Source organism: Bombina bombina, chromosome 10 (genome assembly GCF_027579735.1).
Source record: "Bombina bombina isolate aBomBom1 chromosome 10, aBomBom1.pri, whole genome shotgun sequence".
Classification (NCBI taxonomy): domain Eukaryota; kingdom Metazoa; phylum Chordata; class Amphibia; order Anura; family Bombinatoridae; genus Bombina; species Bombina bombina.
Genome location: NC_069508.1, coordinates 83358716 through 83371410, shown reverse-complemented (window position 1 = coordinate 83371410; position 12695 = coordinate 83358716). Strand labels below are relative to the sequence as shown.

Genomic DNA, 12695 nt, shown 5'->3' with positions numbered 1-12695 from the left:
GATATTGATTCTTCTGGTTCAGAGGATTCTGTTTCAGAGGTCGATACTGATAAATCTTCATATTTATTTAAAATGGAATTTATTTGTTCTTTACTTAAAGAAGTCTTAATTGCATTAGAAATAGAGGAATCTGGTCCTTTTGATACTAAATCTAAACGTTTGAATACAGTTTTTAAACCTCCTGTAGTTATTCCAGAGGTTTTTCCCGTCCCTGATGCGATTTCTGAAGTAATTTCTAGGGAATGGAATAATTTGGGTAATTCATTTACTCCTTCTAAACGTTTTAAGCAATTATATCCTGTGCCATCTGACAGATTAGAGTTTTGGGACAAAATCCCTAAGGTTGATGGGGCTCTCTCTACTCTTGCTAAACGTACTACTATTCCTACGGCAGATAGTACTTCCTTTAAGGATCCTTTAGATGGGAAAATTGAATCCTTTCTAAGAAAAGCTTACTTATGTTCAGGTAATCTTCTTAGACCTGATATATCTTTGGCGGATGTTGCTGCAGCTTCAACTTTCTGGTTGGAAGCTTTAGCACAATAAGTAACAGATCATAATACTCATAGCATTGTTAATCTTCTTCAACATGCTAATAACTTTATTTGTGATGCCATCTTTGATATCATTAGGGTTGATTTCAGGTATATGTCTTTAGCTATTTTAGCTAGAAGAGCTTTATGGCTTAAAACTTGGAATGCTGATATGTCTTCTAAGTCAACTTTGCTTTCCCTTTCTTTCCAAGGTAATAAATTGTTTGGTTCACAGTTGGATTCTATTATTTCAACTGTTACTGGGGGGAAAGGAACTTTTTTACCACAGGATAAAAAATCTAAAGGTAAATTTAGGTCTGCTAATCGTTTTAGTTCCTTTCGTCACAATAAGGAACAAAAACCTGATCCTTCCCCTACAGGAGCAGTATCAGTTTGGAAACCATCTCCAGTCTGGAATAAATCCAAGCCTTTTAGAAAGCCAAAGCCAGCTCCCAAGTCCACATGTAGGTGCGGCCCTCATTCCAGTCCAGCTGGTAGGGGGCAGATTACGCTTTTTCAAAGAAATTTGGATCAATTCAATTCACAATCTTTGGATTCAGAATATTGTTTCACAAGGGTACAGAATAGGCTTCAAGATAAGGCCTCCTGCAAGAAGATTTTTTCTTTCCCGTGTCCCAATAAATCCAGTGAAGGCTCAAGCATTTCTAAAATGTGTTTCAGATCTAGAGTTGGCTGGAGTAATTATGCCAGTTCCAGTTCTGGAACAGGGGCTGGGGTTTTACTCAAATCTCTTCATTGTACCAAAGAAGGAGAATTAATTCAGACCAGTTCTGGAGTTAAAAATATTGAATCGTTATGTAAGGATACCAACATTCAAAATGGTAACTATAAGGACTATTCTGCCTTTTGTTCAGCAAGGGCATTATATGTCCACAATAGATTTACAAGATGTATATCTGCATATTCCGATTCATCCAGATCACTATCAGTTTCTGAAATTCTCCTTTCTAGACAAGCATTACCAGTTTGTGGCTCTGCCGTTTGGCCTAGCAACAGCTCCAAGGATTTTTACAAAGGTTCTCGGTGCCCTTCTATCTGTAATCAGAGAACAGGGTATTGTGGTATTTCCTTATTTGGACGATATCTTGGTACTTGCTCAGTCTTCACATTTAGCAGAATCTCATACGAATCGACTCGTATCGTTTCTTCGAGAACATGGTTGGAGGATCAATTTACCAAAGAGTTCGTTGATTCCTCAGACAAGGGTAACCTTTTTAGGTTTCCAGATAGATTCAGTGTCCATGACTCTGTCACTGACGGACAAGAGACGTCTAAAATTGGTTTCAGCTTGTCGAAACCTTCAGTCTCAATCATTCCCTTCGGTAGCCTTATGCATGGAAATTCTAGGTCTTATGACTGCTGCATCGGACGCGATCCCCTTTGCTCGTTTTCACATGCAACCTCTTCAGCTCTGTATGCTGAACCAGTGGTGCAGGGATTATACAAAGATATCACAATTAATATCTTTAAAACCGATTGTACGACACTCTCTAACGTGGTGGACCAACCATCATCGTTTAGTTCAGGGGGCTTCTTTTGTTCTTCCGACCTGGACTGTGATCTCAACAGATGCAAGTCTGACAGGTTGGGGAGCTGTATGGGGGTCTCTGACAGCACAAGGGGTTTGGGAATCTCAGGAGGCGAGATTACCAATCAACATTTTGGAACTCCGTGCGATTTTCAGAGCTCTTCAGTCATGGCCTCTTCTAAAGAGAGAGTCGTTCATTTGTTTTCAGACAGACAATGTCACAACCGTGGCATATGTCAATCATCAAGGAGGGACTCACAGTCCTCTGGCTATGAAAGAAGTATCTCGAATACTTGTATGGGCGGAATCCAGCTCTTGTCTAATTTCTGCGGTTCATATCCCAGGTATAGACAATTGGGAAGCGGATTATCTCAGTCGCCAAACATTACATCCGGGCGAATGGTCTCTTCACCCAGAGGTATTTCTTCAGATTGTTCAAATGTGGGGACTTCCAGAAATAGATCTGATGGCTTCTCATCTAAACAAGAAGCTTCCCAGGTATCTGTCCAGCTCCAGGGATCCTCAGGCGGAAGCAGTGGATGCATTGTCACTTCCTTGGAAGTATCATCCTGCCTATATCTTTCCGCCTCTAGTTCTTCTTCCAAGAGTGATTTCCAAGATTCTAAAGGAGCGTTCGTTTGTTCTGCTGGTGGCTCCAGCATGGCCTCACAGGTTTTGGTATGCGGATCTTGTCCGGGTGGCTACTTACCAACCGTGGTCTCTTTCGTTAAGACCAGACCTTCTATCGCAAGGTCCTTTTTTCCATCAGGATCTCAAATCCTTAAATTTGAAGGTATGGAAATTGAACGCTTGATTCTCAGTCATAGAGGTTTCTCTGACTCCGTAATTAATACTATGTTACAGGCTTGTAAATCTGTTTCTAGGAAGATATATTATCAAGTCTAGAAGACTTACATTTCTTGGTGTTCTTCTCATCATTTTTCTTGGCATTCTTTTACAATCCCTAGAATTTTACAGTTTCTTCAGGATGGTTTGGATAAAGGTTTGTCTGCAAGTTCCTTGAAAGGACAAATCTCTGCTCTTTCTGTTCTTTTTCACAGAAAGATTGCTAATCTTCCTGATATTCATTGTTTTGTACAGGCTTTGGTTCGTATAAAACCTGTCATTAAGTCAATTTCTCCTCCTTGGAGTTTGAATTTGGTTCTGGGGGCTCTTCAAGCTCCTCCGTTTGAACCTATGCATTCGCTGGATATTAAATTACTTTCTTGGAAAGTTTTGCTTCTTTTGGCCATCTCTTCTGCTAGAAGAGTTTCTGAATTATCTGCTCTTTCTTTTGAGTCTCCTTTTCTGATTTTTCATCAGGATAAGGCGGTTTTGCGAACTTCATTTAAATTTTTCCCTAAGGTTGTGAATTCTAACAACATTAGTAGAGAAATTGTGGTTCCTTCGTTGTTTCCTAATCCTAAGAACTCTAAGGAAAGATCGTTGCATTCTTTGGATGTAGTTAGAGCTTTGAAATATTATGTTGAAGCTACTAAAGATTTCCGAAAGACTTCTAGTCTATTTGTTATCTTTTCTGGTTCTAGGAAAGGTCAGAAGGCTTCTGCCATTTCTTTGGCATCTTGGTTAAAGTCCTTGATTCATCATGCTTATGTCGAGTCGGGTAGAACTCCGCCTCAAAGGATTACAGCTCATTCAACTAGGTCAGTCTCTACTTCCTGGGCATTTAGGAATGAAGCTTCGGTTGATCAGATTTGCAAAGCAGCAACTTGGTCTTCTTTGCATACTTTTACTAAATTCTACCATTTTGATGTGTTTTCTTCTTCTGAAGCAGTTTTTGGTAGAAAAGTACTTCAGGCAGCCGTTTCAGTTTGATTCTTTTGCTTATAATTTCAGTTTTTTTCATTAAGATTTAAACTTTGTTTTGGGGTGTGGATTATTTTTCAGCGGAATTGGCTGTCTTTATTTTATCCCTCCCTCTCTAGTGACTTGCGTGGAAGATCCAAATCTTGGGTATTCATTATCCCATACGTCACTAGCTCATGGACTCTTGCTAATTACATGAAAGAAAACATAATTTATGTAAGAACTTACCTGATAAATTCATTTCTTTCATATTAGCAAGAGTCCATGAGGCCCACCCTTTTTGAGGTGGTTATGATTTTTTTGTATAAAGCACAATTATTCCAATTCCTTCTTTTATATGCTTTCGCACTTTTTTCTTATCACCCCACTTCTTGGCTATTCGTTAAACTGATTTGTGGGTGTGGTGAGGGGTGTATTTATAGGCATTTTGAGGTTTGGGAAACTTTGCCCCTCCTGGTAGGAATGTATATCCCATACGTCACTAGCTCATGGACTCTTGCTAATATGAAAGAAATGAATTTATCAGGTAAGTTCTTACATAAATTATGTTATTAGCCATAGGAAAAAAAGCTATGTATTTAAAACAGAAATCACTAATACATTTACTGTAGTGAACAATGTTAAACTATAAAATGTGTTCTACACAAAAACCAACTGTGATTAATAGACCTAGGAAAGGTTTGATAAGATGTTAATAGAACATGCAAAAAAATTTAGCCAACGCAGGTAACACCATTTACTTACTTTTCTTCTTCAGGCAGATCTTGCTTAGATGCCCAACCTGTACCATCCTTGGGCACAATGTTCACGTTAGGATCATTGCCTTTATTTTCAGATTTAAGACTGGGCAAATTAGCAGGAGGCGGCATCCGCCGGGAGACAGCAACCTTTCCCAAGCTTTGAAGCCCATGGCGAGCAGCAACTAGGAAAGAACACACTGGTGTCTTCATTCATTATGACAGAAATGTAATGTAAAATTTAACCTGAAGAAAACTAGACAGATTAACACACCAATGTATCTCACATTTAGAAGTCCATAAAAATAAATACATCTATTAAATAAAAAAAATATATTGGAGTGGCAGCCATTCAAAAACCTGCATGGTGCTTAGATTTTTGAACCTAGCATAAATCCCACCATATACAGCCAACCTGTCAGTCATATTAAAATGATTGCTCCAAAGCTATTTTGTGCATGGCATACTGGGTCTTGAAATTCCCATGAACCAAATCAAATTATAATTTGTAGCATGCTATGTCCATAGTTAAACTGCAGATGCACAGGCCAGTGCAAACATAGCTGTTATAAGGTGTCCAACAGATTCATATAGATATGCACAGTGTGTGCACCCTCAAACATTGGTCCTCCAAGTACAGCATACACATTTCCAACATTTTAAAAAAGGAGCTACAATTTCAAACATTAGCACAAATAAAAAAAAATAAACAAATGTATGCTTACCTGATAAATTTCTTTCTTTCTTGACATAGTGAGTCCACGGATCATCATTAATTACTGTTGGCAATGTCACTCCTGGCCAGCAGGAGGAGGCAAAGAGCACCACAGCAAAGCTGTTAAGTATCACTCCCCTTCCCACAAACCCGTCATTCGACAAAGGGAAAAAAAGATTAAGGCAATAACACAAGGTGCCGAGGTGCCTGAGGTCTATACAACAAAAACGGTCTGAAAAAACAGGGAAGGCCGTGGACTCACCGTGTCAAGAAATAAATACATTTATCATGTAAGCATAAATTTTGTTTTCTTTCTAATGACACGGCGAGTCCACAGATCATCAATTACTGTTGGGAATCAATACCCAAAGCCAGAGGACACTGATAAAGGAGGGACATGACCGGTAACCGAAACAGAAGGCCCCACCGCTTGAAGAACCTTTCTCCCAAAAGTAGACTCAGCCAAGGCAAAAATAAAACTATGCAAATTTTGACCGGATATACAGAGAAGACCAACAAACAGCCTTGCAAATCCAATCCCCAGAAGCCTCATTTCGAAATCCCAAAAAGAGACCCCTAGTGGAAAGACCTGACATTTTCTCTGGAGACTGCTACCCAGCAGTCTCAAGGACACAACCAAACTTACTTCTCTTACTAGAGAAAGAAAAAAACATAGCAGAAGCTTCCTGACAAACAGGGCAGAGTACTGGTGAAAATCCTTAATCGCCTGAAAATAGAATCTTAAATCATCCACAACCTCCAAGTTATGCAACAAACGTTCTCCAGAAAAGAAGAACTACGTCAAAGAAAAGTAACAATTTCTTGATAAAATCTTTTTGTCCGAAAACACCTTAGGAAAGAACCTAATGAAGTGCGAAAATATACCTTATCGACATGAAAAAGATAAGGGGAATCACACTGCAAAGCAGAGAGTTCCGACACTCTCCGAGCAGATCATAGAATAAAAAACAAAACTTTCCAAGATAACGATTTAACAGCTATGCAATGGCTCAAACAGAGCTTGCAGCAAAGCTTTCAGACATTAAGGCTCCCAGGAAGAGCAACAGACTAAGCATAGGCCTGATTCTGACCAAGATTACACATCTGGCACATCCGCCAGACACTTATGTAAGAATCTGTTCAAAGAACTGACTGACAAACCTTTCTCCAGACCTTCCTGAAGAAAGAACTATGCTTAATCCCTACTCCAAAAGAAGTCTATGGATTCACATCAAAAAAGAAAATTAGCCATATCTTAGGGTAAATGTTTCTAGTAACATGCTTGCAAGCCTGAATCAAGGTCACAATAACCGACTCAGAAAACCCCCCGCTTAGACAGTAATAAGCGTTCAGTCTCCAAGCAGTTAACTTCAGAAAAACGAAAAATAGATGAAAGAAAGGACTCTGATCAGAAGGTCCTCCCTCAGAAACAGACTCCCAAGGTGGAAGAAATGGAAATTTATGCTTACCTGATAAATTTGTTTCTTTTATGATATGACGAGTCCACGGATTCCATCCTTACTTATGGGATATCGCCTCCTGGTCAGCAGGAGGAGGCAAAAAGCACCACAGCAGAGCTGTATATATAGCTCCTCCCTTCCCTCCCACTCCAGTCATTCGACCGAAGTTAGGAAGAGAAAGGAAAAGCCAAGGTGCAGAGGTGACTGAAGTTTAACAAAAATAAAGACCTGTCTTAGAAAATGACAGGGTGGGCCGAGGATTCGTCATATCGTAAAAGAAAAAAATGTATCAGGTAAGCATAAATTTCCTTTTCTATCACAAGATATGACGAGTCCACGGATTTCATCCTTACTTATGGCTTACAATACCAAAGCTATAGGACACTGATGAAAGGGAGGGACAAGACCGGAACCTAAACGGAAGGCACAACTACTTGAAGAACCTTTCTCCCAAAAACAGCCTTGGAAGAGGGAAAAAGTGTGAAGAGACGACTAAGTTGCAGCCTTGCAAATCTGTTCAACAGAAGCAACATTTTTAAATGCCAATGAGGAAGCCACAGCCCTAGTAGAATGAGCCGTAATTCTTTCAGGAGGCTGCTGTCCAGCAGTCTCATATGCAAAACGATGATACCCTTCAGCCAAAAAGAAAGAGGTAGCCGTAGCTTTCTGTCCCCTACGTTTTCCGAAAAAAACAACAAATAATGAAGATGATTGACGAAATTCTTTAGTCGCCTGTAAGTAAAATTTCTGGGCACGGACCAGGTCCAAGTTATGTAACAGACGCTCCTTCTTAGAAGGATTGGGACATAATGAAGGAACAATAATTTCCTGATTAATATTTTTGTTGGAAACAACCTTAGGAAGAAAACCAGGTTTGGTACGTAACACTACCTTATCGAAATGAAAAAAAAAAGGTAAGGAGAATCACATTGTAGAGCCGAAAGCTCAGAAACTCTGCGACCAGAAGAAATAGCAACCAAAAATAAAACTTTCCAAGATAACTTAATATCTATGGAATGCATAGGTTCAAACGGAGCCCCTTGAAGAACACTAAGAACGAAATTCAAACTCCAAGTAAGAGCAATAGGTCTAAACACAGGCCTGATTCGAGTCAGAGCCTGACAAAAAGATTGAACATCCGGAACATATGCCAGACATTTTTGTAGCAAAATAGATAAAGCAGAAATCTGTCCCTTTAAGGAACTTGCTGATAACCCCTTCTCAAATCCTTCTAGGAGAAAGGACAAAATCCAAGGAATCCTAATCTTAGTCCATGAGTAACCCTTGGATTCGCATCAACAAAGATATTTACGCAATATCTTATGGCAAATTTTTCTAGTAAGAGGCTTACGTGCCTGAATCAAGGTATCAATGACCGAGTCAGAGAACCCTCGCTTAGCTAAATTCAAGCATTCAATCTCCAAGCAGTCAGCTGTAGAGAAATTAGATTCGGATGATGGAAGGGTCCCTGAATGAGAAGGTCCTGCCTCAATGGAAGCTTCCATGGTGGCAGAGAGGACATGTCCACCAGATCGGCAAACCAAGACCTGCAAGGCCACGCCAGAGCGATGAGAATCACTGAAGCCCTTTCCTGTTTGATCCAAGCAATCACCCAGGGAAGGAGAGCAAACGGTGGAAACACATAAGCTAGGTTGAATGAACAAGCCACTGCCAAGGCATCTATCAGTTCGGCCTGAGGATCCCTGGACCTGGATCCGTATCTCGGGAGCTTGGCATTCTGACGAGATGTCATAAGATCCAGCTCCGGTCTGCCCCATCTGAGAATCAGGATGGCAAAGACCTCCGGATGGAGTTCCCATTCTCCCGGATGAAACGTCTGTCTGCTTAAAAAATTTGCTTCTGTCCACACCTGGGATGTAGATTGCTGACAGATAAAGAGTGAGCCTCCGCCCACCGAATTATTTTGGATACTTCTGTCATCGCCAAGGAACTCTTTGTTCCTCCCTATTGGTTGTCGTGATGTTGTCCGACTGAAATCTGATAAATTTGGCCGAAACCAACTGAGGCCAAGCCTGAAGCGCATTGAATATTGCTCAACTCCAGAATATTGATTGGAACTAGAGACTCCAACCGAGTCCACACACCCTGAGCCTTCAGGGAATTCCAGACTGCACCCCAACCTAGTAGACTGGCGTCCGTTATCACTATCACCCATGAGGGTCTGCGGAAGAACGTCCCTTGGGACAGATGATCCGGCGACAACCACCAAAGAAGAGAGTCTCTTGTCTCCTGATCCAGACCTATCTGAGGAGACAAATTTGCATAATCTCCATTCCACTGCCTGAGCATGCTCAGTTGTAGAGGTCTGAGATGAAAACGAGCAAACGGAATGATGTCCATAACCACCATTATCAATCCAATTACTTCCATGCACTGAGCCCACTGATGGCCGAGGATTGGACTGAAGGGTTCGGCATGTACTCAATCTTTAACTTTCTGACTTCCGTCAAAAAGATTTTCATGGATACAGAGTCTATTAGAGTTCCCAGGAAAGGAACCCTTGTCTGTGGAATTAGTGAACTCTTTTCTAGATTCACCTCCCACCCGTGAGTCCTTAGGAAGGATAAAACAATGTCGGTATGAGACTGTCGGCTTATAAGACGCCTGGATCAGAATATCGTCCAGATAAGGCGCCACTGCAATGCCCAGCGGCCTGAGTACCACCAGCAGAGAATCTAGAACCTCCGTGAAGATCTTGGGTGCCGTGGCCAAACCAAAAGGAAGGGCCACAAACTGAAAAGGTTTGTCCAGAAAGGAAAACCTCAGGAACTGGTGATCTCTGTGGATAGGAATATGAAGATATGCATCTTTTAAGTCCACGGTAGTCATATATTGACCCTCCTGGATCAATGGAAGAATTGTCCGAATAGTCTCCATCTTGAAAGATGGGACTCTGAGAAACTTGTTTAGACTCTTGAGATCTAAAATGGTGGGTCGGAACGTTCCCTCTTTTTTGGGAACTACAAAAGGATTTGAGTAAAACCCCTGTCCCTGTTCTTGTATTGGAACGGGACAAATTACTCCCATAGTGGAGAGGTCTTTTACACAACGTAAGAACGCCTCTTTATCTGGTCTACAGACAATCGTGAAAGAAGAAACCTTCCCCTTGGGAAGGAATTTTTTTTTAACTCCAGCCGATACCCTTGAGACACGATTTCCAGTGTCCAGGGATCCTGAACGTCTCTTATCCAAGCCTGAACAAAGAGAGAAAGTCTGTCCCCTACTAGATCCGGTCCTGGATCGGGGGCCGCCCCTTCATACTGTCTTGCGAGCAGCAGCTGGCTTCTTGGGTTGTTTACCCTTTTTCCAAGCCTGGTTAGGTCTCCAGACGGACTTGGCTTGTGCAAAATTCCCTTCCTGTTTAACGGAAGAGGGGACTCCCTTGAAAATTCGAAAGGAACGAAAAGTACTCTGTCTGCCCCTCTGCTTAGAAGTTTTATCCTGAGGTAGGAGGTGACCCTTACATCATGTAATGTCAGAAATTATCTCCTTCAAGTCAGGTCCAAATAGGGTCTTACCCTTGAAAGAATAGCCAAAAGCTTAGATTTAGAGGACACATCAGCAGACCAAGATTTTAACCATAAGGCTCTACGCGCTAAAATGGAAAATCGTGCATTCTTAGCCGCCAATTTGGCGATCTGGAAGGCGGCATCCGTAACAAAAGAATTAGCCAGCTAAAGAGCCTTTAGTCTATCCATTATTTCCTCTAAAGAAGTCAGTCTTAAGGGACTCTACTAAGGCGTCAAACCAAAAGGCAGCCGCAGTTGTGACTGGTACAATGCAGGCGGTTGGATGTAATAGAAACCCTTGATGAACAAATAGCTTTTTAGAAGACCCTCCAACTTTTTATCCATAGAGTCTTTGAAAGCACAACTGTCCTCAATAGGGATAGTCGTACGCTTAGCCAGGGTAGATATAGCTCCCTCCACCTTAGGGACCGATTGCCAAGAATCCCGAACGGTGTCAGCTATAGGGTACATTTTGTTAAAGGTAGGGGAAGGTGAAAAACAGAATTTATGCTTACCTGATAAATTACTTTCTCTTGCGGTGTATCCAGTCCACGGATTCATCCTTTACTTGTGGGATATTCTCATTACTTACAGGAAGTGGCAAAGAGAGCACACAGCAGAGCTGTCAATATAGCTCCCCCTCTAGCTCAACCCCCCAGTCATTCGACCAAAGGTTAGGAAGAAAAAGGAGAAACCATAGGGTGCAGTGGTGACTGTAGTTTAAACAAAAAAAAAAAAGTTACCTGACTTAATTGCCAGGTCACCGCAAGAGAAAGTAATTTTTTTTTTTTATTTTTTTTTTTAAATCTTTTTATTGAAGTCAAAAACCAGTACAGAGTATAAGGTATGACATAAAACATTCACACAACAATGTGTACAGAGCATAATTAGGAGACAATGTATTCTAGTATCACAAACCTTTCCGTACAATATGGATCATCACATAAGGAGACTTCAGTTTTGTTTTAGAGTATAACAGATGTAGTATAAGCGAAAATGATCCTCTCCTAGCTATATACAAAGACAAGTAAAGTAGCTAATCAGATGAGGGTATAACTAGGGAGGGGGTGACTCTATAGTTATATGGGGAAGAGGGATGCAGCGCGCAAGAGCCGCTCAAAATGTAATAGGGGGGGCAGGGGGGGGGGGTTGAGGGGCGGAGCCAGTTAGTATGTCTACACCAGGGATAAACCCAAGAGAGACTAGGGTGTTATTACTTAATATAAATACAATCACACTCAACTAAACCTTTATATTCCTATAGAGGGGGCCTTGAGTCATATAATATGTTGTCAGATAGAGGGGGGTCGTCCGATTGATTGGAGACTAGGGGGCTTGGGGGACTTGTGGGTGAGCCCCTCTCCTAGGGGAGTGCCACCTCTAGGCGATGTTGGAGAGGGAGAAGGGATATGACCCGCAGGCATAAGTACCGGCGGGAAAGGGAGGAGAGAGGCTCAATCAAGAAGACTATAATGTGCTAGAGATGTGGATAAGAGCATAGACAGACTAGAGATTACAGTTGTATAGTCACAGAAAATTATAGTCAATAACACATATAAGTATAACATAACACTTAGGTAAAAGAGAGATCACGTGCATCCATATAGACAATAATTATTAAACACATTATAAAGAACCGGAGTATACTAGGGAGAGTCTAAATTACATGCATGCTCACTGACATTACTACGGATAATATGACTCCGCACATACTGTCAGTTAGTACCAAGATACTTTGAACCAATTTAGTTATTTTATCTTATAACTTGTAGCACAACATATGTCTAGCGCCTTGCTGTCAAAGCCCACACGCCTTTATAAGTAAGGGATAAAAACTTATATGCTGGACCGTGCTTTCCCAGTAGACACGGCCCAGCAGCATCTATAAATGGACCTTATCATCAAACAATAAACCCTGCTTACTAATAGGGATATGGGCACCTTACGAGCTGTGAGCTTTACTAGTACTATAAAAGTGATGTGGCAACATTTGAACATACATATAAAAAGCTTCAGCATGGACATGGAAGTTAGTTAATAACATATGTAAAACAAACCAGGGATAATTCTGAGAGAAAATATAGATTATGCGAAACTTTTAAGCTAAAATCCAAGTGGCTTCAAGCATACAACAATTGAACCCTAATATTCCCAAAGTTAAAGTTCTGCAGGAGCTATATTTCTAAGTGTCCTGATCCAAATAGGGCTAGCGTTATTATTAGTATGCTAAGAGGACCATTTGTAAAATGATCCCTCTGCTAGGATGGCTGCAGCGTACAGGAAACAACAAGACCATACATAAAGCTATACTGTGAGGTATGAAACATACAAGGGTCATAATATT

The 12695-nt window shown here is 41.0% G+C and overlaps 1 protein-coding gene across 2 annotated transcripts in view; it reads right to left on the bottom strand.

The window, feature by feature from the left end:
• The window catches only part of LOC128640807 (protein PRRC2C), a 164571-nt gene that overhangs the window by 71877 nt on the left and 79999 nt on the right, over positions 1–12695 (bottom strand). For both annotated transcript variants that reach the window (XM_053693226.1, XM_053693227.1), the window contains one exon: positions 4654–4831. In XM_053693226.1, coding sequence (XP_053549201.1) covers positions 4654–4831 — 178 coding nt within the window. The remainder of the gene's footprint in view (positions 1–4653; positions 4832–12695) is intronic.